Source organism: Rhododendron vialii, chromosome 7a (assembly GCF_030253575.1).
Source record: "Rhododendron vialii isolate Sample 1 chromosome 7a, ASM3025357v1".
NCBI lineage: Eukaryota > Viridiplantae > Streptophyta > Magnoliopsida > Ericales > Ericaceae > Rhododendron > Rhododendron vialii.
In genome coordinates, this window is record NC_080563.1 from 35,874,704 (window position 1) to 35,898,008 (window position 23,305).

The following is a 23,305-nucleotide window of genomic DNA, read 5'->3' on the forward strand; positions in this document are numbered from 1 at the left end:
TAAAGGTTACGAGATACACCAAAATGTTATGAATCATAATGAAAATGTTATGAATCGTATTGTTGAAAAGTAATGAATTCTAGAACAAAAGTTACGAAACACGCTAAAATGTTATGAATGAACCATAAAATAGGTGCATATGGTACACATTTTTAAGGGATGTGTATTGTAGACTTTCCCATCTCATTCACCTGCCGAATTCAATAAATCAAGGGGTTACGCAAGCTTGGCTCGTGCTCAACTCGATTAAAGGTTTACTTGATATCACTTACAACTTGTGAACAACTCATAAACAAGAGTGTGACGGTGCTTCAGCGACAAATACGCATGTTGAGTTTCTTCAACCGCTCCTAACTCCTTGCTTAAATCAAAGAAGTCTTACCTAGTCTTAACACGAGCAGGGCAGGGATTGTGGCGTGTACATGGATGGGACTAGGCCTAGAACATACTGTGTAATTCACCATGGCACATATGGATGGAGCTAATCGAGTCAAACAAACGAGATCTCCACCACATATAAAAAGTTTTACAGCAATTAATAATATGAATAATTTTTTATCTGATTAAAATACAACGAGGGACGGACGGAGTAATGAACTAATGAAAAGGAAGTAGGTGAGGTCCATGCATGGGTCATTTTTGTTTTCGTATATCCTTCAAAAAAAATTGCAAGGACCAAAGGGAAACCCTTGATTGCCTTTAGTTCCCGGGCATAAAGTTTTCAAGACAGAGGCCAATAATTCAGATTAAACAACATTATCAACTCCTCCATCTTCTATTAAATCCAGCCTGAAAACAGAGAGAGAGAGAAAGTGAAAACAGAGCAGAACAGAGAGAGAGAGAGAGAGAGAGAGAGGAATGGCGAAACCACACGCCCTAATAGTGCCACACCCCGGACAAGGGCACACCAACCCAATGCTCAAAGTGGCAAAAATCCTCCACCAAAAGGGCTTCTACATCACCTTCGTTGTCAACGAGTACGTCAGCCGGCTGTTCCTCAAAGCCCGGGGGCCTAACGCCCTGGACGGCCTGCCGGACTTCAAGTTCGCCCCCGTGCCCGACGGCATAGACTTCGGTGACGGCGTGCCCGACACGGTCTTCTTCTGCGACCAACTGATGAAGGACGTGCCCTTGCCTTTCTTTAAAAAGTTTGTGGACGAGCTCCGGTCGTCGCCTGAGGTGCCTCCGATCACTTGCATCCTCTGCGACGGCCACATGACTTACCCGCTCGATGTGGCCGAAGAACTTGGGGTCCCCTGTGCGCTGTTCTGGACCCCAAGCGCTTGTGGGTTCTTGTGCTACTGCTACTTTCGCAACCTCGTTGAACAGGGGATCGTGCCACTTAAAGGTAAATTTATAATTCTTATTTACAGGATTTTTGAGATTTGGAGGTGATTATTGTTGTTGATTTTGTTTTGCAACATTTGAACTTTCTTTATCATCGGATGTCCGGACAAGTTTATGCACATTGACTAATCCTAAAACCTGAATGGTCATAAGATTTGAACGTTTGGCCTCTGTGGAATTCCAAATATAACCATATTAGTTCAATTAAAACTTATTTCACCTTTTCACCAATATGTAGTTATCTAGATGTTATGATCATTGGCTAATCACTTGAATTTGGATTCTGGTTCTAAGTCTCTCTCTCCTTTTTCTTGTAAAAATACTGCAGATGAGAGATATTTAACAAATGGGTATCTAGACACAATCATAGATATACCAGCTATGACGGGTATACGTTTGAGAGATTTTCCAGAATTCGTCAGAACCACAAATTCAGAAGATGTCATGCTTAATATTTGTATCAGAGAGACAGGCAGAGCTCATAAAGGTTCTGCTATTTTCTTGAACACGGTCGACGCATTGGAGCGTGACGTTCTTGATGCGCTTTCGACCATGTTTCATCGTCCAGTGTATGCCATTGGCCCGCTTCAGTTACTTGAGGAGAAGCAAATCCCAAAAAATAGTGAATTGGAAACTATAGGATTGAATATGTGGGCAGAGGATTTAGATTGTCTCACTTGGCTCGATAAAAAAGAACCCAACTCGGTTATTTACGTGAACTTTGGAAGCGTGGTTCGAATGACATCACAAGAGTTGTTGGAATTTGGCTGGGGACTTGCCAACAGCAAGCAAAATTTCTTGTGGGCAATCAGGCCCGATTTGGTGTTGGGTGAATCTGCGACTTTCCCACCGGAGTTTGAGGCTGAAATCAAAGAAAGGGGTCTATTGGTAGTTTGGGCGCCTCAAGAGAAAATCCTCAAGCACCCGTCTATCGGAGGGTTCTTGACCCACTGCGGTTGGAATTCGCTTCTTGAAAGCATTGTTGGTGGAGTGCCGATGATATGTTGGCCAGCTCATGGAGAGCAGTACACCAATTGTTGGTTTGCTCGCAGACAGTGGGGACTGGGCATGGAGATAACGGAGGCTAAGAGGGATTTGGTTGAGAGGCTTGTGAGAGAGTTGATGGTGGAAGAGAAGGGGAAAATGATGAAGGCAAAAGCCTTGGAGTGGAAAAGGATAGCTGAAGATGCCGTCGTTGCTCCAGCTGGCTCATCTTATTTGAACTTTGACAGCCTGGTTAACGAGGTGCTCCTATCCAAATACGAAACCTCTTAAATAGTGTTTCCTTTTCCGCATCAATTTCGATTTTTTAGTTTCGAGCATTTGGTTCGAGTCTTTTCTGTTAACATTATGTTGTTTTGCTTTGGATAATTTTATTTCTTGCAATAAAATGTCATCCAGCCACAGTTTGGCTAACATAGAATTATTTGCAAGTGATTGTGATCACTTCGACGCGTAATGTAACCAGGAATCGAAAGCAATAGCCAACACGGACGAAAACAGAAATTACATTTGAACATTCCTTGACGAATAAAAACCACAGGAAAAGATCACGCACTAAAAATATCGAATGTTCATACTTAGCAATCTTACTCTATAATTATGGATCCTCAACACGTCCTAAGATCGGCTTGTACAACTCCATTCTTTCGATCTTGACATTCACGATTCTGAAACTCAATTTTATGATTGGAACAGGTTCATGTGACCCTCCCAATCTTGATCATCTTTTTTTCTTCTTCGTTTTGAACACTTTGCCATACCAGTGATTTGGAGGAGATCTTGCGAAAAGTATTTAGTGACCTCCATAAAATTCAGACATGCAATCTTAAAACCTTACTCTATTTGGAGGAAATAGAGTCCCACATTGCTTGGGAGTGGAATGATTGATCACTTAATAATATTTGGGACCTCTCCACTCATTGCCAATTGGTTTTGAGACAAATATAAAGTTTCCACATGGTATCAGAGCGGAGCCCATTCCACCCCCCATTTTAAGAAATTTACAATCCACACCCCACGATAACAGACCAGCAAAAAGGTTGCATGATGATAGGATAGGACCCAAAAGTGGCCACACGTGACAGACCTCAAACGCGGCTGCACGTGAGGGGGATGTTAAGGAAATAGAGTCTCACATTGCTTGAACGTGGAATAAGTGATCACTTAATAACATTTGGGACCTCTCCACTCATTGCCAATTGATTTTGAGATGGATATAAAGTTTTCACAGTAATTTCTTTCTCATCCACTTATAAATTAGTAACGCTTTTTTTTTAAATAAAAAAAAAAGGAAAACATCACAACGTCAGAAAGTATTTGGAGAGATGCTACATACACTATCATCCATCCACTACATCTTTTGTAGGGCTCATTCCGGGTCCCAAAAAAATACAGAAAAATGTCTATAAATTTTAGAATAATATTTTATTGGGCCCTGTAAAAAATCAGTTCCAACGAATATCGGTAAGTATTATTTCTTGATTTGTAGGGGCGAAACTGCTCAACTATACAGTTTCGCCTCTACGAATCAAAAAATAATACTTACCGATATTTGTTAGAGCCGATTTTTTACAGGGCCCCATAATATATTATTTTAAAATTTATGAATATTTTTTTTTATTTTTTTGAAATCCGAAGTGAACCCTACAAAAAATATATTGAATGATGTAGTGGTAGGAGGTAGTGTACCTAGACTTATTGAAGTATTTGCTGATCCACTGATCTGAAAACAACTTTTAATCAAAAGTATCTGTAGAAAGAAACGCCATGTGAATAGACACCGGAACACAACTTACTGTATTACTTTTTGTATTAAGTTAATCACTAGCAAGTATGCGTGCATGTCTCTCTCTTTCTTTTTTTAATCAACAAAAAGAATTTTATTAATCAACGAATCGAAGTTACAAAGATTAATAGGAAACGTGGAAAGAAACATTACAACCAACGATCTACATCCCAACTATGTTAATACCCAGGTCGAGGACAATCATATGCGTGCATGTCTCTCACTAATTGGAGCTGGTGATTTTTAAAGTTGTAATCCACCTTACATGTACCTCCAATTAGATATTTTTCGGTGTCCGACTAACTTGAATATTTGCATATTTGTCTACTGACGAACACTATTGTCTGAACGAGTCCGATCATTGAAGTGAAGGCAAAATAAGTTCGAAAATGGCTGGGCTGCGTGGAGTGTGGTCCACGGCCAAATTGCGGCAAAGCCATCTCCTTTCCAATATGTACATGTGGCTGAAACGCATACTTATAGGTATCCGATTGATCTGTATTTTCATACGAAATGTTCTTTATTTTACCAACAAAATTGGGACAGGTTCACAACTGTTGCACAACAAGCGTGCTGTGTTGGATTCGGATATGTCATATTCAAATTCAATCAGGTCCATAGACAGGCCCAAGTGGAAATAATAATTACCCAATATCGTTTTCTAAAATTGGGAGATTATTATTGTTACTACTAAAACTTTACCCTAGAAATTTTCCTGGAAAATTAAACGTGGGTCTCGTTCCCACGTGAAACGTGTGTGAGCTGTAATGATCATGGGTTTATTTATTTATTAATCTTTCTTTCTTGTGATCAGCTACCAAAAACGATCCAAGGGCTCTCACACAACAAGCACCAAAATCCTTGCACGTCAAAGAATCCAACATTATTCAGATTAAATAATTCATTTTTTTTTAATAACTCAAGTATTCAGGTCAGATTACTCGCACCTCGACTAATTTTGAGGGACCAATCTTATTGCCCACTTGCCGGAATACAAATTAAAGTCGGAGCAAAACTCTGTAAGGATTGATTCCAAACGAGTTGATAGCAATTAAGACGTTACAAACCTAAAATTTTAGGAGGGAGCAAGTTTTTAAGTGTCAGACCTTGTAAATACACCTCTTAATGTACTTGGGATTACAATGTTATATATATATAAGTATATTTTTATATCCAAATTCATGAATTAGTACAACAAACTCATATCATTTGTATGAAAATTCATAACATAATTGGGATTACAATGTTTTTTTTTTTTTAAATTCAAATTCATGAATTAGTCCAACAACTCATATCATTTGAATGAAAATTCGTAATATTAAGATAAAAACTCACAAGTCATAACATTAATAAATATTACAAGGTCGACATTGAAAGATATATGCAATGAAAACAAAAGATAAAAAATAATAATGGACAATAAAATGGCATGAAGTGAGTACTTTTCTTCACCTAAAAAAGTAATATGCACTTTTGTGAAGAAAGTATGAGTTAAACATCTCGAATCTACCGAGTGGGTATCACGTGGTACCCGGTTGGTACTGAAATTTTTCTCGCATGACAGAGTCCAATAATTCAGATTAAACAACATTATCGACCCCTCCACCTTCTATTAAATCCTGCCTGAAAACAGAGCAAAACAGAGAGAGAGAGAGAGAGAGAGAGAGAGAGAGAGAGAGTGTGCAATGGCGAAACCACACGCAGTAATAGTGCCACACCCAGCACAAGGCCACATTAACCCAATGCTCAAAGTGGCAAAACTCCTCCACCAAAAGGGCTTCTACATCACCTTCGTCGTCAACGAGTTCGTCGGCCGGCTGTACCTCAAATCCCGAGGCCCAAACGCCCTCGCCGGCCTTCCGGAATTCAAGTTCGCCGCCGTGCCCGACGGTGTCGACTTCGGCGACGGCCTTCCGGACCCGATCGTCCACTGCGACCAACTGATGAAAGACGTGCCCTACCCTTTCTTCAAAAAGTTCGTGGACGAGCTCGGATCGTCGCCGGACGTTCCTCCGATCACGTGCGTCGTGTGCGACGGGAACATGACGTTCGCGCTCAAGGCGGCGGAAGAAATCGGCGTCCCGTGTGCGCTGTTCTGGACCCCGAGCGCTTGTGGGTTCTTGTGCTACTCCTACTTTCACAAGCTCGTTGAACAGGGGATTTTGCCACTCAAAGGTAAACTAAGTTCGTGCACGATTTTCTAAATTCGGACGAAAAATTATTCTTGATTTGGTTTGCTTTATCTCTTATCCACCAACCACCACAGTTTTTTTGTTCTTGTTTTCTTCACGAGGACTACTACCCGCTAGCGGGATTCGAACCGGCGACCATATGCTTTTGTGGAGAATTAATTTCACCCTCACACCATTTGCCAACCGCCTACGGTGGTCCAACAACCATAGATTGCTGTCAAAATGATCTTGCCAAAATTGTTTTACCTCGAAGTAAAAGGGTGGAAGTATTTAAAAACACAATTGAGGGGTTACTCTAAAACTCGCTCAAAATACAGGGCTACAAGTGAAAATTCTCCCAATTTACAGAGCAAGAAAATACTATTACTAGAAATGTTGCTACACTAATGTAGGAGTATCACTTTCAAAAATTCCAATTATTGGGCCTGAAGTGCCCTATGAAATTAGTTTCACAATGTCACTTTCTGTGATCGTTCATAAAATAGATTTTCGAGTACGATATCGAATGCCATAAAAGATATAATTAAAACACTCACAAACACTAATTTATTTTAAGGTGTGTACCATATGCACCTATTGTGTGGTTCATATTGTGCCACCTCATAAAAAATTACTTGTAGAACCGGTCATTCATAACATTTTATTTCATATCGTAACTTTTATACTAAAAATTCGTAACTTTTCAACAATATGATTCGTAACTTTTTAGCAATAGATTCGTAACATTTTGGGATTCATAACATTTTGGTGTATTTTAATAAGGGTGCATATGATACACATCCAAATAAGGGGTGTGTATTGTAGCACTTTCCTAAAAAAATAACAAATGTTAAACTTAAATTTTGTCTCAAAAAGAAGTTGGCAAATTATGACTTTCACAACTAAAAAGGTCATTTGTAAATTTGCCATATATTACCCTTTTTTTTGAACGGCGAAAGAAAACATTTTATTACAATACCCTATCTCCAAGCACACAAACCAAAGCTCGTACTCATCATCCTTTATTTATGCACGTCTGTAGTTGTAGTTGATATCTATCAGAATGAATAACGAAAACAATGTTCCTTTTTATTTTTCCCCATTCTCTAAACTGGAAAGATCAAATGAACCGTATCAATTTGTTTGAGTACGTCTTGGGGCTCTGTTTCGATAACGAAAGTTCTGGGTACTCAAAAAAAAAAAAGAAGCCCCGAAATGCGTCCGGATAAACTTTTAGTGGATATTTATGATCATTAATAGATTTTTATTAGCAGTTAGAAATACTCGTTCAGGGTGATTTTGGGATATAACCTTGGCATCCTTTTATAAGTCCAATCATTTGTAACCGTATATACGACTAGTACATTACCAACCATGTTTTAACCTTGGCATCGGTTCTAAGTAAGCCTTTGCTGTTGTAATATTGCAGATGAGAGTTGTTTAACGAACGGGTATCTCGACACAGTTGTTGACATACCGGGGCTGGAGGGCATACGTTTGCGGGATCTCCCGAATTTCGTCAGAACCACCAACCCGGACGATGTCATGTTTAAGTTCTCCATCAGCGAGACTGGGAAATCTCATAGAGGTTCTGCTATTCTTCTGAACACAATCGACGCATTGGAGCGCGACGTTCTTGATGTTCTTTCAACAATGTTTCCTCCGACATATGCCATAGGCCCTCTTCAGTTACTTGAGGAGAAGCAAATACCTGAAAATAGTGAGCTAGAGACTATTGGATTGACTATGTGGACAGAGGATTTAGATTGTCTTGAATGGCTGGATAAAAAAGAACCCAACTCGGTTATTTACGTAAACTTTGGCAGCGTGGCTCGGATGACGGCCAAGGAGCTATTTGAATTTGGCTGGGGACTTGCCAATAGCAAGCAAAACTTTTTATGGGCAATCAGACCTGATTTGGTATTGGGTGAATCTTCTGCTTTCCCACCAGAGTTCGAGGCCGAAATCAAAGAAAGGGGTCTATTGGTAGTTTGGACTCCTCAAGAAAAAATCCTCAAACACCCGTCTATAGGAGGGTTCTTGACCCATTGCGGTTGGAATTCGCTTCTTGAAAGCATTGTTGGTGGGGTGCCGATGATATGTTGGCCTGCTCATGCCGAGCAGTACACCAACTGCTGGTTTGTTTGCAATCACTGGGGACTAGGGATGGAGATAACTGAGGTCAAGAGGGACTTAGTGGAGAGGCTTGTGAGGGAGTTGATGGTCGGAGAGAACGGGAAAATGATGAAGGCAAAAGCCTCGGAATGGAAGAAGGCTGCTGAAGATGCTGTCACTGCTCCAGCCGGATCATCTTACGTGAATTTCGACAACCTAGTTAACGAGGTGCTCCTATCCAAATTCCAATCCTCTTAAGTGTGTCACTCTACTATGACGAAATTTAAATTTCTTGACTCAGTACCGTTTGTTTGAGTCTTTCTGTACTTCTGTAACTCTGGATCTTGTTTCTTTTTCTTTTCCTTTTTTGACGTTACGTTTTGCTTTTGTTGGGTTATCTTATTTCAATAAAACACCATTGTTCAATAGTTTGGCTATGGATGTGTCTGAAAAAAAATTCATGTTAGTGATGTTTCACTTCTACTGATCACTTCTTGAGTTCAACTAGTATTTCTACCAGTTTGAGTTTGGTTTGTTCATTCAAGGCCCGGTAAACCGTTCAGTTTCTTTCATGGATCCTATCATTTTTGTTTCTAGTTTGAGTTTGGCTCGTAGTCTCGTACCATAAAACAAGCCAACCATACTCAAAAACAACTTTTCTTTTGCTTGTAAGTCTTCAAAATAGTTGAACGGTGTGCTTATGATCTTCCCAAATTAGTCAAGGTGCGCGAAACTGACCCGGACACAAGGTTATCAAAAAAAGATTTTTAACGTACTATTCAGTTCAATGAACATATTTAATACCTTTAATAAATCGAGTTAGTTAATGAGCTCGAATCTTGATCAACTCCGTAAAAATTTTACACTTGAGATTGATTCGACTAATGAACAAATCATGTTTGAGCATCTTTTTAAAATTATTAAGCTTTCAAACCAAGACTGAATAATTTCTTGCACGGCTCAATTGGTTTTATTAAATTAGCAGCCCTAATTCTATTTCCCAACCGGTGGTAATACATTAGTAACTGTAATTTCCATGCGTTTGTTGCCTTTTATGAATAATTCTGTATAATCTCTCTACCCCTTCATTCAAAGCAAAGGAACTGTTTACAAAAGCCCAAAATTGAGTTCCAATCCTTTGAAGAAATCTCTAAGCAATTTTTATTTTTACGAAATCAAGCCACACCAAACTGATTACCAATTCTCAACATCATATTAAACTATATAGATAAACATAGTCACCTGATAAATTTTATAAAATTTATGAGTGATTCTCTTAAAATTTGATTTTTCAAGGTTAAATTTTTCAAAGAATCTAAAGCTTCGACGAACGCCACGAATTCACGATTCAGATTAATGTAACAAATTAAATCTTGGTGGTGAAATTTTATTTGGTTAAAATTGGAAACGAAGTTAATTGTACAGGGCCTTATTACCTCCAATTATTTAATTCACGATGGAGCCCATAAATTACCGTGGTGGAAACTTGGGGTTTTCAAATTTGAGAGCGAAATGAGTTAATGAGTGTGACACCGCGACATTGTCTAACCCTCCTTACTCCAATCACATCCACTAATCTGCCACCAACAACCAGCCACCACCTATAACCTATTGCCATCACCTCCATCATTTGCACATCTACTAACAAGTGTTTCCGGTAGTGAAAGATTTGTAGATTTTAATTTGTGGTTGAGAAGTTATTAGGTGTTTCCGGTAGTGGAGATCTCCCAGTAGTGAATAAATTATTAAGAAATGTAAAGTTGTTTTCGGTAATAAATAATTTGTCAATGAGTTTGTGAGTTAAGTTACTGTAGCAAAAAAAATTTTGGTGACAATTTTTTTGTTAGTGGAAACAAAATGGTAAAATAATGAAACTTTTTTGTTAGTAAAAACGATATAGTAAAATGCGTTAAATTTTTAGTATTTTTTGTTAATGAAAACACCCCTAAATAGAAAAATTATTTACAAGGATGCAACCCAAAACATGAAGGGAAAAAAAAAAAAGTTCATCTCAAAAGCTATTTTTCCCCTCCGAAACTATTGGAGAGTACGCTAGGACTTTAATCGTCTCTTGTCCAATCAAGATCTCCAAGACACCAGCAGGTAAAAGCACCGCATAACAGTGCATTACAACCTTTGAATAGTTACTCGGATTTTTGTCAAGCCATAATCATTTGAATAGTCATCATGGACACGGTTGCCGTTCCCATGTGGGTGAGCTGGGGCGGTGACCTCACGTCCGTTCAGGATCGAGTGTGGCATATGGCTGTCGGAGGCACGCTGGCCGAAGATGATACATGACTGCCAAAGGGTCGGCTTCCGAGTTGACTGTACGAACTCATGTTGTCATAACTCGTATTTTGAGGCCATTGGTAAGCCGAACCAGATCTCAGTAGTGGCTCGAATTTAGGTGAACCATCAAGGGAGGATTCGTAACTACGCTCGGTGTTTCCCGAGCCGTTTCCTCGGCCTGCTCAAAACTCTGCCACAATGTGTAGTAAAAAAGACACATAGTGGTTAATAATTACAGTACTCGATACCAATTACCAAGACCCACAATCACTTGCAATCAGCAATCATTAACAAGCCAACGATTTCCACACCACCGGGAGATCCTTGCACGTAGCGTCCAATTATCCAGATCAAACAATTCGTTAGACAATTTTTGTCGAGCAATTCTAGCTAGTACACAGAGAATATATCCCGAAATTACACCAAAAAGATAAATCAGCGGTATAAATTCACTTCAAAAGATAAATTAACAGTACAAATTCAGTTTTTGAATAATATCGGAATATATTTTATGTGAGGGACTGGGGGATGGTGCATGTTGTGCACACCGTGCTGCGCACATTCGGACCGTCCATATCTGAAATCAATGATCAAGATTTTCAAGACAGTTGGACGATTGAGATTACGTAACACTGAGATGGTCAGACAGATGTTGTAGACTTATTTTACAAAATGCATACTCACCGGTGCAATAAAATTTATGTCAAAAGATTCAGTTATTTTTCGAATTATCCAAGGTCACCTCGAATTAATTGGAAATTATTGGAATGATGCCAAAGAATTTTTGGACTTTTTTATTTTTATTTTTCTAGAATTGTAATTACTACAAGGAATAAAACGGGTGTCCCCCGTGAAAATGGTATCCCGTAGTGCATCAATGCATTGCGGCTTCACAGGGCATCTTAGTGCAGTCAATTGAAATTTCATCATCGTGATCTAAACTGCTCAGGGTGGGTTCTTGTAAACTTATTTTTTTCTTCGTTTTTTGTGTTTTGTTGATTTTTTTATAATTTCTATAAGATTTTTGCATTAAATTTTTTAAATTAATCATCCGTCTCGACAAGAATAGTCTAAAAGTAAAAAAATTATGACCAAAAGCAAAAAAAATTCAATAAAGACGCAAAAAGTATCAACAACTGTCCTTTTTTTCTAATCTAAAGTGTTGTCTTATATGAACTTTGTTTAACATCAGTCCATACTTTTATACCTTTTTAATTGAAGAAACGAATGATTAACCTAAAAATTACAACGAAAAAATAAACAAGAGATTATGAAAAATGAGAGATACCGAAATAATTTTTGGATATATAAGCTTACAAGAACGCCACCATGAATTTTATTGTGAAATCGTGTCGCATGTGCATCTAACTTTTATTCCAATGTAACAGCAGCATGGCCAAATACCGGAAATTTTTTGAGTGCCGGGTGGGTACCACGTGGTGTCTGCTTGGCACATCCGAGCCGTCCATTGTATTTTTGAACGGCTCGGATTTGGAAAGAAAAAAAAGAGAGACAAAGTGTTGGGGTGAAAGGAGAAAGAGAATTTCACTCTGAGCTATTCAAAAATATATTAGAGGCCCGATTATGCCGAGTAGCTACCGAGTGGACATTTCTTGATTAGAGGTTGTCGATGACGAACTAAAAGGGAAAGTATTGTCGGTGTTTATTTCCCACGTGAGAACAACGCAAAGGGTAGTCCAGTTAGTTCGTTCATGGTTTTGCTCCTCATACGTGTTGTGCACACGTTACGGGGCCCACCTCGGGTTTCATTATTTGATTTGAACTGTTCATTTTGTTCGTCTCATCGGGTACGTAGTCCACGTAAATATCAAGTTGATCAGACAATCATAACTATGTTTTCAAAATGCATTTTTTTTCGATCAACCTGAATTTTTACGTAAACTATGAGGCGATCAAAATGAACAATTCAGATCAAATAATGAGACCCGGCCAGGGTGGGCCACATAACATGTGCACAACACGTGTCATGTGCATTGGTGCACAACACACACCTCGTCCCCTGTGTCCAAGCAATAAAGAATGTGTTCAAGCAATAAAGAAGTTATTTCTCGTGAATCTCTTAGGCTCTGCGTGGATGGTTAGCCTGCCTGTTTTTAATTGGACCTAAAAAGAAATTAGCAGTGATGCGCGTAAGCTAATCCAGACTCGTTTGACTTTCGAGAAAAAAATTGAAATGGAGACATGTTTTACAAATCACAAATGATAACATGATTTTTATCACAATTTTGTTCCTAAACAAAAAAAACAAAAACAAAAACTAAGGTAATTAATTTTGGCACTCCAATTTTTTTATAACTACACTCCACTATTTTATTATCTTAGTGTTTAAAATATGAATAACATAACACTAAAAGGCGAAGTAAAAAAAGAAAAAAACTAAAAGAAAAATATAAATGTGTGATTATCAACATCTAGAATGCCAATATCATTTCTCAAAAAATACAAAAATTAAACAATTCTGATTAATAAAAATATGTGGAGAAAACTTATCACTAGAACGAACAGAAAGATCAAGTCGACCCTCAAAAGGGGACCAAAAAATATTTCGACCCCTTAAAGATTCTACCACCTCCCTTTGCAAAACGAGAATTTAAAATTAATGCATTTTCTTCAACAAAAAAATCAATTAATATTTAAGTCTAATATTAATATTAGTCGACCTTCAAAAGGGGACCAAAAATCAATTAATATTAGTAAAGTTAACAAAAAAGAAAGTGACATAATCAAGTACAAACTCCCTCCTTCGTTATAAAATCAATTGTAAGAACATATCTAAGTCTCATATTCAGCGGTTGAATCAGATCTAGCAGCACTCAATAATGAGACAAAAGAAAAGGAGGCAGATATGTCGGCAAAAAACCCCAAACATTTTCGCGCAGGAACAAGTGTAGACCTGAAAATTGAATCACGATTAAGATAAGTACTGAAAATTATCTATCTATGTATATATGGAGAGAAAAAGATCTCATATTTTCATACTGTACGTTTAACCAGCGATCATTGGCTGGCTACATTAAAGAAGCGAAAGCGAAAATGACTGAGAGCATAAGGTATAATTGGGCGGCCGGTGTGTTTGAATTTGGACTCCATTTGACCTTTATAGGGTAGAAATTAGTGATGCTCTTTTAACTTGTCCAATATTATGTGAATCTCAGTGTTCCAGAATTTAAAAATAAATGAGCTTAATTGGGTTTGCCGTTTGCGTTAATGTTTTGACAAGTTTCCTTATTCCTTTGAGGATGTTCAGTTTTTTCATATGTGGATGTTCAGTTTTTTTTTTTTTTAATCCTCCATATGTGAATACAAATGGCGTAAAATAGGTAGAATATATGGGTAATAGTGGAAAGTAGGTGTAATGATTACATGTCCCTAACAGCGACTCTTATTTAGGAACGAGGTAGGGAGTATTTTAAAACTTGTTTTGCGCATCGTACCAATAACATTTGGAATTAAGGGAGTATAAAACTTCTGCCTTTTTTCTCAACACAATCAGACGGATTGGAGCGTGAAGCTCTTGATGCTTTTTCATCAATGTTTCCTCCAGTGTTTGCCATAGGCCCTCTGCAGTTACTTGAAGAAAAGCAAATCCCTAAAAATAGTGAACTAGAAAATAAAGTATTGAATATGTGGACAGAGGATTTAGACTGTCTCACTTGGCTCGATAAAAAAGAACCGAGCTCAGTTATTTACGTAAACTTCGGTAGCGTGGCTCGGATGTCATCCAAAGAGCTATTGGAATTTGGTTGGGGACTTGCCAATAGCAAACAAATTTTTTTGAGGGCAATCAGACCCGATTTGGTGTTGGGTGAATTTGCGATTTTTCCATCTGAGTTTGAGGCTGAAATCAAAGATAGGGGACTATTGGTAACTTGGTCTCCTCAAGAGAAAATCTTCAGACATCCATCTGTGTTGGAGGGTTCTTGACCCATTGTGGCTGGAATTCGATTCTTGAAAGTATTGTTGGAGGCTAGGAGTTCTAATGATATGTTATAGCAATCCACAAACTGTTGGTACCTTTGCAAGCACTGGGGATTGGGCATGGAGATAACTAACGCGAAAAGGGAGGAAGTGGAGAGGGTTGTGAGAGACCTCATGATTGGAGAGAATGGGAAGATGATGAAAGCAAAAGCCGTGGAATGGAAGAAGGTTGCCGAAGATGCTGTCAACGCTCCAACTGGATCGTCCTGCATATGGATTTCGACAACTTGGTTAACAAGGGGTCCTCCTCTCCAAATATCAAAATACTAATTGAAAACTCGGGCTTCCAATTCTAGCAGCGTGTGTTTTATATGACATTAAACATAAGTAAGACAGGTTATGTTGTTTATCTAATCAAACTCTTAGTTGGATGTTTTGTGCTTCTTTTTAGAAGTTGTTTCCTCGTTGCATGATGTGGATCTTAATTTTCTGGAATTTTTTTTAATAATAACCGGATATTCGGTCAGCTTGCGCGCACATCGACTAATTACGGAGCTTTGAAGGTAATGATCGGGCATAACCCCTAGCGACCCCAAGGTTCGGAATTAATTTTCTGGATTTGAACAAAAATGTAGAGACTGACTGACCCGCGGTTGATTCATTTCCCCTTATGAGGCAGGAACCTGCAAATATAGATGGGTTCTTATTTTTTTTGTTTTGTTCAAAACGGTAGGAGTATTATTAGAGAACGGCAACAAATGGTTACATCAAAACGATGGTTCACCTTCATCAAGATAAGGTTTCCACAACCACACTTCCTGGACGTCGCACTCCTATACAGCTCTGTGTAAACAGTTCGGTTTGGTCCAGTTTTGGTAATTTTGCAAACCAAACCGACATTTTGGTTTGAATATTTACAAACCAAACCAAACCAAATATTATTGATTTGGTTTGGTTCAGTTTGACCGGTTTATTTCGATTTTTGATTTGAACTCAAAGCATCACAAACATAAATAAAACATTAGCTAGTTCCAATCATCCCAACGTTTTAGCCTGTTCCAGTAGATAGTTCCAATCATCAACATAGACCATTAGCTAGTTCTAACATAAATAAACCAATCCGTGAAGAAGTAGATAGTTCCAAACATTATACTAAAAATATTCATAGGAGAAGTGGCTAGTTCCAACATAAAAAAAAAATTCATTCGGTATCCTACAGTAGTTAAATTAAAAAAATGATATTAAGCGACATTACATTGAAAAAAATCAACTAAATAGACATTGAAGATGGTTATTCATTACTTCTCGCTTTTTGGGATCAATATACCATCCATAGTTGTCAAATCGTGAATCGAATCGAGAATCGAAAAGGTCCACTGGCGAATCGTGAATCGTTCCAATTCGGTCAAAATTTTTAAAATGCATAAAAAATATAGATTTCAAGTTTGAATCAACAAAAGTATTGTTTCCAAAGATAAATAGATGATTACATAGTCTAAATAAGCAAGACACTTGCTTTTATTGCAAAAATGTGGGTTGAAATCTGAGTTGGGAGTGGAAGTGAATAGAATATCAGACATTTGGAAGTGAAGAATATAATAACATATAGTTGGAAGTGGGAGTGAACATAATATCATATATTTGGAAGTGAAGAATATAATAACATATAATTGGAAATTGGAGTGAATATAATATTATATAAGTTGGGAGTGGAGAATATAATAGTTATAGTGGGGAATCTAATAGCATATAGTGGAGAATATAATAGTCTAAATGTTGGGAACGGGACAATATAAGCCTCATTAACTGTACAAAAATTCTACAACCACACCCAAAATCACACACCTAAATACACTCTCTCTCTCACAAAACACAAGAGTCCCACACACACACATAATGTGTGTGGGACCCTTGTGTTTTGTGAGAGGGTGTGTATTTGAGTGTGTAAATTTGGGTGTGGTTGTAGCATCTCTCTTAACTGTTTACTATGCCTATTCGATGGCAAACAAATTCAATGAAATAGATTATCGGTGGCTAAGCTCTTCCTAATCGACGGCCAACAGTTCGACGGTCGACGATGTCATGGTGTCTTTTATTCTGTTAGAGATGCTGCATGAAGCTCTGTTCGAAGCTCGGTTCTTTGAGCTCTATTCTTCCGGAACCCACAAGTATGTAAAACCCAATTTTTTTTGGATTACGACTGTGGAGAACCAAATTGATCCTCTTAAAATCTTCCTTAAAGGGTTTCGACCCTTCGTATGGCAGAAAAAACTATTACAAAACCTGATATTCAACTTTAATTTCATTTTCGGTGGCAAAAATTTGACCCCACCCGCCGGGCTCGAAAACAAACTAAATTGTACGATTCTCGAATCGATTCGTCGATTCTCGAATCGATTCGTCGATTCTGTCTACGATTCTCCCCCATTTACGATTCTTTGTATCGGTTCGAATCGATGATACCTCGAATCGAACCAAATTGTACGATTCGAATCGCGAATCGCACGATTTCGACAACTATGATACCATCTACATTCCATTCCCACTGTTTTACACTTATACTTCAACTCTTACCTTTTACAGTACTTTTATTATGTATATTTATATATTTTTTTATGAACAAGTATTATATATCTGGTTCTGTCTTGTAACAACTCGAATTTTAAACCTATTTTTTTTTGTTAAATAAAGATATAAAATATAAAAGAAAAATAACAGTATTATATATAAGTTGAGAAATTGCCCGCACTCTAAAAAAGACCAAAAATTTGTGAAGGATTGAAAATATCTCCACCCCTCACCTGCCACCTCTCCCTCTCAGTCAACTCTCTCTCTCTCTCCACGCTGCTTTCTTCCTTCCCACGAAAACTTGGCTACCACTCCTTCCACTCTCCCCCATGCCACCTATGTTGACCAAGACCACCTCCTTCTCCTCTCTGCCGTCTCTCTGTTTTTCTCTCTCTACCCGATTCTCTCTCTCCTATTTTTGCTTGGCCTCCGCTCCTCTTCCCTCCTATAAATACCCACCGGTTCAAAAAAGAGATCCAATATATCTGGACCCTAGCCAATTAGAGAGAGAGAGAGAGAGAGAGAGAGAGAGAGAGAGAGAGAGCGCAATGGCGAAACCACATGCAGTGATAGTGCCATACGAAGCACAAGGCCACATGAACCCAATGCTCAAAGTGGCCAAACTCCTCTACCAAAAGGGCTTCTACATAACCTTCGTCATCAACGAATCGAACAAGCAGCGGCTCCTCCACGCCCGCGGCCCCGCCGCCCTCGATGGCCTCCCCAGCTTCCGCTTCGCTGCCATCTCCGAGGGCCTCCCGGTCCCCGAAGAAGGCACAATCCAGGACCCATTCGCCCAATGCGAAGCCCTCTCGAGGGACACACCACTACCCTTTTTTAAACAGCTGGTCCACGATCTAAGATCGTCAGCCGACGTGCCTCCGATCACGTGCATAGTATGCGATGGACTCATGACTTTTCCTCTTAAGGTCGCGAAAGAGCTGGATGTCCCCTGTGCGCTTTTCTGGACCCCGAGTGCTTGTGGGTTCTTGGGCTACTCTTATTGTCGTAAACTCGTGGAAAAGGGTCTCACGCCATTTAAAGGTAAAGGGCATTTGCTAAAAATTAATTTCCAGTTTCTTTAACAATATCAATATGTGGAAAAAAATTTCAGTACCGGCTGGGAACCACATTGTGCCCGTTAGGCGCATCCAAGTCGTTCTTTGTGTTTTTGGAGGACTTGAATTTGGAGAGAGAGAAATAAGTGAAAAAATGTTGGGGTGAGAGAAGGGAGAGGATTTCAATTCGAGCCGTCTAAAAATGTATTAGACAGCTCAAATGTGCCGAACAAGAACCACGTGGGATATACATATCCACTCGGCACCAGAAAATTTCTCCAATATGTGTCAACGGTTTTGGTCGGGATTTATCTTTTCGATTATTATACAATCACAAACACACACATAGTACACAAACACTTTACACACATTTTTTGGCGGGTTCCACACATACTGGAGGAGTAGTGTGTGTAGACCCTAATGTTAATGTGGATGAATTTTTTTGTGTACGTGTTTGTGGTTATAGAATGACTTCTATAATTGGGTGTCCAAATCAACTTCCATAAGTAATCACAAGGTCCTGAATTTAACAATAGCCTCTAGTGTGTAAGGATCAAACAAGTCAAGTTGTTATCCATAAGATGCAAACTATACTAATTTGTTTGCCCACTTTTTGATTTTTACTTGTCCCAAAATATTTGTTAATTTTGGAAGACTAAGGGACCAAAAGCTATAAAAAAAAAACCTTTTTGTCACTTACCATTTGAACTAAAGTATTCTTTTTCAAAAAGTTAGGAGGGTAATTTTTGGAAAGTTGAGCATATATAGGTGCAATGATTGTGTTCTCTAAAAAATTTGTATTTCTCAAATTGAACAAATAAATTGGGACGGAGGGAACAATGGAGCTTGGTTCGGTTTGAAATAATAAGAAGATGAGTTTCTTTTACCCATTTGCAAAAACATGAGTTTTTGCAGTCTATTAGTTGAGGGTGATTGTTGGATAAATTGGCTTTCGGCGTGTGATTTTTGGTTCTAATTTGGCATTGTTCTATGGATTGCAGATGAGAGTTGTTTAACGAATGGATATCTAGACACTGTTATAGAATTTTTACCGGCTATGGAAGGTATACGTTTGCGAGATCTCCCAAGTGTGGTTAGAACCGCTAACCCGGATGATTTTTGGCTTAACTTCTCCATTAACGAGACTGACAAAGCTTGTAAAGGTTCTGCAATATTTATCAACACGATCGTCGACTTGGAGCGTGGAGCTCTTGACGCGCTTTCGAAGATGTTTCCTCCAGTATATGCAATAGGCCCTCTTCAGTTACTTGAGAAGAATCAAATCCCCCAGAACAGTGAATTGGAATCCATCGCAGTGAATCTATGGAAAGAGGATTTAGAATGTTTGGATTGGCTCGATAAGAAAGAACCCAAGTCAGTTATTTATGTTAATTTTGGCAGCATGGCTCGGGTGACAGCTCAAGAATTGCTTGAATTTGGATGGGGACTTGCCAACAGCAACCAAAATTTTATGTGGGTTATTAGACCCGATTTGGTGTTGGGTGAATCCGCAGCGTTTCCACCTGAATTTGAGGCTGAAATCAAAGAAAGGGGTTTGTTGTTAACTTGGGTTGCTCAGGAGAAAATCCTCTGTCATCCGTCGGTTGGAGGGTTCTTGACCCATTGTGGTTGGAATTCTCTTCTTGAAAGTATTGTTGGTGGTGTGCCGATGATATGTTGGAGTTTTGGCGGAGAACAGACCACCAACTGTTGGTTCGCTTGCAAGCATTGGGGACTGGGCTTGGAGATAACTGAAGTTAAGAGGGCGGAAGTGGAGAGGCTCGTGAGAGAGCTTATGGTTGGAGAGAGTGGTAAAAAGATGAAGTCAAAAGCCATGGAATGGAAGAAGGTTGTTGAAGATGCTGTTACTGCTCCAGCCGGATCATCTTACATGAATTTCGACAACTTGGTTAACGAGGTGCTCCTCTCCAAATTCCAAAGCCGTTAAAGCTTGCCATATTATAGGCATTTCCCATATCTGCAGATTCGGCACCTATTGCTCGAGGCTTTTCTGATTCTGCCTAGTTATTAGTATCTAATTGCTGTAAAATGTCAATGTGCTATTTTTGTTAAGAGAAAAAGTCTGAAAAATAAAGGTGGTGAAGTTTTTATCTTCGTAGATGTCTCAATTGATGTTATTAATCCGTATCGGAGTGTTGTTAGGTAGCTAGTCATCTTGAATGTTACATTTAATTTATCAGTTGAGAGTTTGTTAAGTGGTTGAGAGTATAACTTGGTTGAGACTCTATCCATATATAGGTATGTCTGAGTAATATGAAAAATATTGAATAAGAACTCATTTTTTCCAGAATCTTCTGGGTTATACGAGTGGGATAGATAGAAGGAATTTTAAATAAAGGCCGTAATTACTTAATGAGATTTTGGACCTTCGATTGCGTTATTTCTTGTGCATCGGGCGATATGATCCATATCTAACCGTATCACTGATCCATACCAATTGGTATTAGAATGGATTTCAATTATGTCTTTTATGGTATTCAAAATCGAAGATTTAAGATATTACAATTATCCTTGACGAGTTTTCTTATTTTGAAACCGTTGCATGATAACTTCATTGTAAGAGAGAGAGAGAGAGAGAGAGAGAGAGAGACCTCTGTTTAGTGTTTAACGCCTTAACAATACCGAGAGAGACCTCTGTTTAGTGTTTAACGCCTTAACAATACCCCAATACAGAGAGGAACCACCAAACCATGACTATAGGAGTCCTCTGCTCATGACTCCAGGAGTCCTCTGCTCAGTGTTTAGGGGGTGTTTCAGCAAACCTTCTTATTTTAAAAGTTTTTTTTTTAATTTTTAAATTCGAATATAATGAAATAAAAAATAATTTTTTGATTTTTTTTACACCATGTAAAAGATCTGAATGAGATCTATCAAACAAGATCCATATTAATAGAAAAATTATTTGCGTAAACACATACTCCCTCCGTCCCTTTTTAAATGTCCTGCTTCATAATTTCAACTCATTAAAAAGACATCATCATTATACCTTTCACATCAACTTTTTCCTTCACTTTTCTTACTTACCCATCATCATTACACTTTTACTCATTTACTTTTCAAAAAGAAATCTACTTTTAGAGGTAAAATAGACAATGCACCAACTTTTACCCACTAACTTTAAAAAATGGACACTTATTAAGGGACAACCCAAAATGAAAAACTAGACTCTAAAAAATGGACGGAGGAAGTAATTTTTAGGGAAAACAACTGCCCAGGACGTGTTTTGATAATTAATACCCGCCAAGGACAAGCTGAAAACATTTGAGAACATTTGTTAATGCTGAAAATGTCCTTGGAAGGTATTAATTATCAAACACGTCCTTGGCCGTCCTTGGCCGTCATTTTTCTTAATTTTTAAGCTTGAAATTATCTCTTTTTTTTCAAAAAATGCATTTTTGAGAAATCGGAAACAACACCCCCTCCCGCCCCCCCCCCCCCCCCCCCCCCCCCCCCCCCGCTTTCCTCTCTCTCTCTCTCTCTCTCCCCATTCTTTTTCTTTTTTCATTTTGTTATTGCTGAAATTTTGGTTGGTGGACTAAAATTTCGGCTTTTAGTATCAAAGTGGATTAATTTGGGCTATTTTTGGATGGGTGTTCATTTATTAATGGACTGGGTGTTCATTGACATTTGAGTTAAATGTTGAAAGTAAGGTTAGTCCAAAATGTTTACATATATTTTAAGAAAAAAATTTATTTTGGATGTTCAGTTGATCACGGAACCATCCATGTAAATCCGCCTCTGGTTGTTTGAGGAAAGGTGTTTAAAAACAAAAGAATTGCACTTGTTTCATTTCCCCTTATGAGGCAGGAACCTGAAAAATCACACGATTCCTACCCCCAGACATCGCACTCCTATACGGCTAGGCCTGTCAATGCATCGGATTTGATCCGAAATCGATTCAGAAAATTCAATCTGAATCCGATAACATCAATCCGTAATCTGATAATCCGAATCCGATAATCAAAATATGGATCAGATCGGATTTGGATAGTATGGGATTAAATCCGGTAACAATCCGATCCGAATTTCAATTTTAAAAATCCTATTTCCTATCATCAGTAACAACAGAAAACCCATTGTAACGAAGAGAGAGATAGAGGGGATGGGAGGGCGACGAACTCACCACCACTGTTGAGCAACACCACCGATGACCACAACCACCGGAGGCGCTTCCACCTCCACCTCTGGTGACCACCACACTGAGGGCTCTCCTCAAAATTCTCAACACCAAAATTAGCAGAAGCAATCCTGACGGATGACCGGAGATCATCGCCACCGTCGCGAGTGACTTCTCGATGTTGAACCAGAAGAAGAGCACTTTGACACTAAGGCCCCGTTTCACATTCCCAAAATAAGGACTTATTTTCAAACTTAAAAATATTGGGTTTACGAAATAATTTTTTAATTTTTTTTACAGGATTTGATGATGAGATCTATAAAACTAGATCCATATTGCATATTTTTTAATTTCAATAAACCTAGGATTTTTCAGTTTAAAAATTACAAATAAATACTTATTTTTTAAGAGGATAATCCAAAACGGGGCCTAATACCCTTCAAGTTGATGATCTTGTCCTTGGATATCATCCCGTGATCGGGGCGGTTCCGCAGACAACCAATTAAACACCTAAAAAAACACTCCAAATCTCAATCTCATAGTTCCTGATTAAATTTTTATGATCCGAACTGTTCAATATGTGCAGAATGCGATTTTAAGGGTGCTTGCAAGAAATTAGCAAACAATATGATCGAAAAGTGCTTGTTTTGAGCAGTTTTTAATTGAACCATTCAACAAATACTGGACATTCAACCAAATATATCAACCCCTACCCAATGAATTCAACTTTGCAGAAAATAATAACCCAAACAAATTTATTGACCTGTTTAACTTGAATCAGCAAGTGAAGAGCAAATAATTTTTCAATTTCTAACTTCTGTATGCACAAACTCAAATGCATAAAACTTTGATAAAATAAAAAACACCATCCAAACATCAATGCAAACAA

At 38.4% G+C, this 23,305-nt stretch overlaps 4 protein-coding genes across 4 annotated transcripts; all 4 read left to right on the plus strand.

Annotated features, from left to right (window-relative positions):
* Window positions 1-775: 775 nt before the first annotated feature.
* Window positions 776-2,767, plus strand: LOC131332170 (7-deoxyloganetin glucosyltransferase-like). The gene is made up of 2 exons (XM_058366247.1): window positions 776-1,348; window positions 1,676-2,767. Exons 1-2 carry the CDS (start codon window positions 859-861, stop codon window positions 2,620-2,622), a joined length of 1,437 nt encoding a protein of 478 aa, XP_058222230.1. The 5' UTR covers window positions 776-858; the 3' UTR covers window positions 2,623-2,767.
* A 2,946-nt stretch (window positions 2,768-5,713) lies between these two features.
* LOC131332172 (7-deoxyloganetin glucosyltransferase-like) lies at window positions 5,714-8,858 on the plus strand. The gene is made up of 2 exons (XM_058366248.1): window positions 5,714-6,310; window positions 7,736-8,858. Exons 1-2 carry the CDS (start codon window positions 5,821-5,823, stop codon window positions 8,677-8,679), a joined length of 1,434 nt encoding a protein of 477 aa, XP_058222231.1. The 5' UTR covers window positions 5,714-5,820; the 3' UTR covers window positions 8,680-8,858.
* A 1,860-nt stretch (window positions 8,859-10,718) lies between these two features.
* LOC131332961 (UDP-glycosyltransferase 85A1-like) lies at window positions 10,719-14,982 on the plus strand. Its single transcript, XM_058367265.1, has 4 exons — window positions 10,719-10,793; window positions 13,729-13,801; window positions 14,228-14,598; window positions 14,758-14,982. The coding sequence occupies exons 1-4, from the start codon at window positions 10,719-10,721 to the stop codon at window positions 14,980-14,982; spliced, it is 744 nt and encodes a 247-aa protein (XP_058223248.1).
* Window positions 14,983-17,519: 2,537 nt separating this feature from the next.
* On the plus strand, window positions 17,520-20,393 carry LOC131332173 (7-deoxyloganetin glucosyltransferase-like). The gene is made up of 2 exons (XM_058366249.1): window positions 17,520-18,264; window positions 19,280-20,393. Exons 1-2 carry the CDS (start codon window positions 17,550-17,552, stop codon window positions 20,224-20,226), a joined length of 1,662 nt encoding a protein of 553 aa, XP_058222232.1. The 5' UTR covers window positions 17,520-17,549; the 3' UTR covers window positions 20,227-20,393.
* Window positions 20,394-23,305: the final 2,912 nt, after the last annotated feature.

Bases quoted from the DNA above. Each gene is read 5' to 3' on its own strand.
- LOC131332172 (XM_058366248.1), top strand. From the start codon at position 5,821: ATGGCGAAACCACACGCAGTAATAGTGCCACACCCAGCACAAGGCCAC. The intron at 6,311-7,735 runs GTAAACTAAGTT...GTAATATTGCAG, and splicing joins GGGGATTTTGCCACTCAAAG to ATGAGAGTTGTTTAACGAAC.
- LOC131332173 (XM_058366249.1), top strand. From the start codon at position 17,550: ATGCCACCTATGTTGACCAAGACCACCTCCTTCTCCTCTCTGCCGTCT. The intron at 18,265-19,279 runs GTAAAGGGCATT...TATGGATTGCAG, and splicing joins GGGTCTCACGCCATTTAAAG to ATGAGAGTTGTTTAACGAAT.
- LOC131332961 (XM_058367265.1), top strand. From the start codon at position 10,719: ATGACTGCCAAAGGGTCGGCTTCCGAGTTGACTGTACGAACTCATGTT. The intron at 10,794-13,728 runs GTAAGCCGAACC...ACGTTTAACCAG, and splicing joins CTCGTATTTTGAGGCCATTG to CGATCATTGGCTGGCTACAT. The intron at 14,599-14,757 runs GTAACTTGGTCT...TACCTTTGCAAG, and splicing joins TCAAAGATAGGGGACTATTG to CACTGGGGATTGGGCATGGA.
- LOC131332170 (XM_058366247.1), top strand. From the start codon at position 859: ATGGCGAAACCACACGCCCTAATAGTGCCACACCCCGGACAAGGGCAC. The intron at 1,349-1,675 runs GTAAATTTATAA...AAAATACTGCAG, and splicing joins GGGGATCGTGCCACTTAAAG to ATGAGAGATATTTAACAAAT.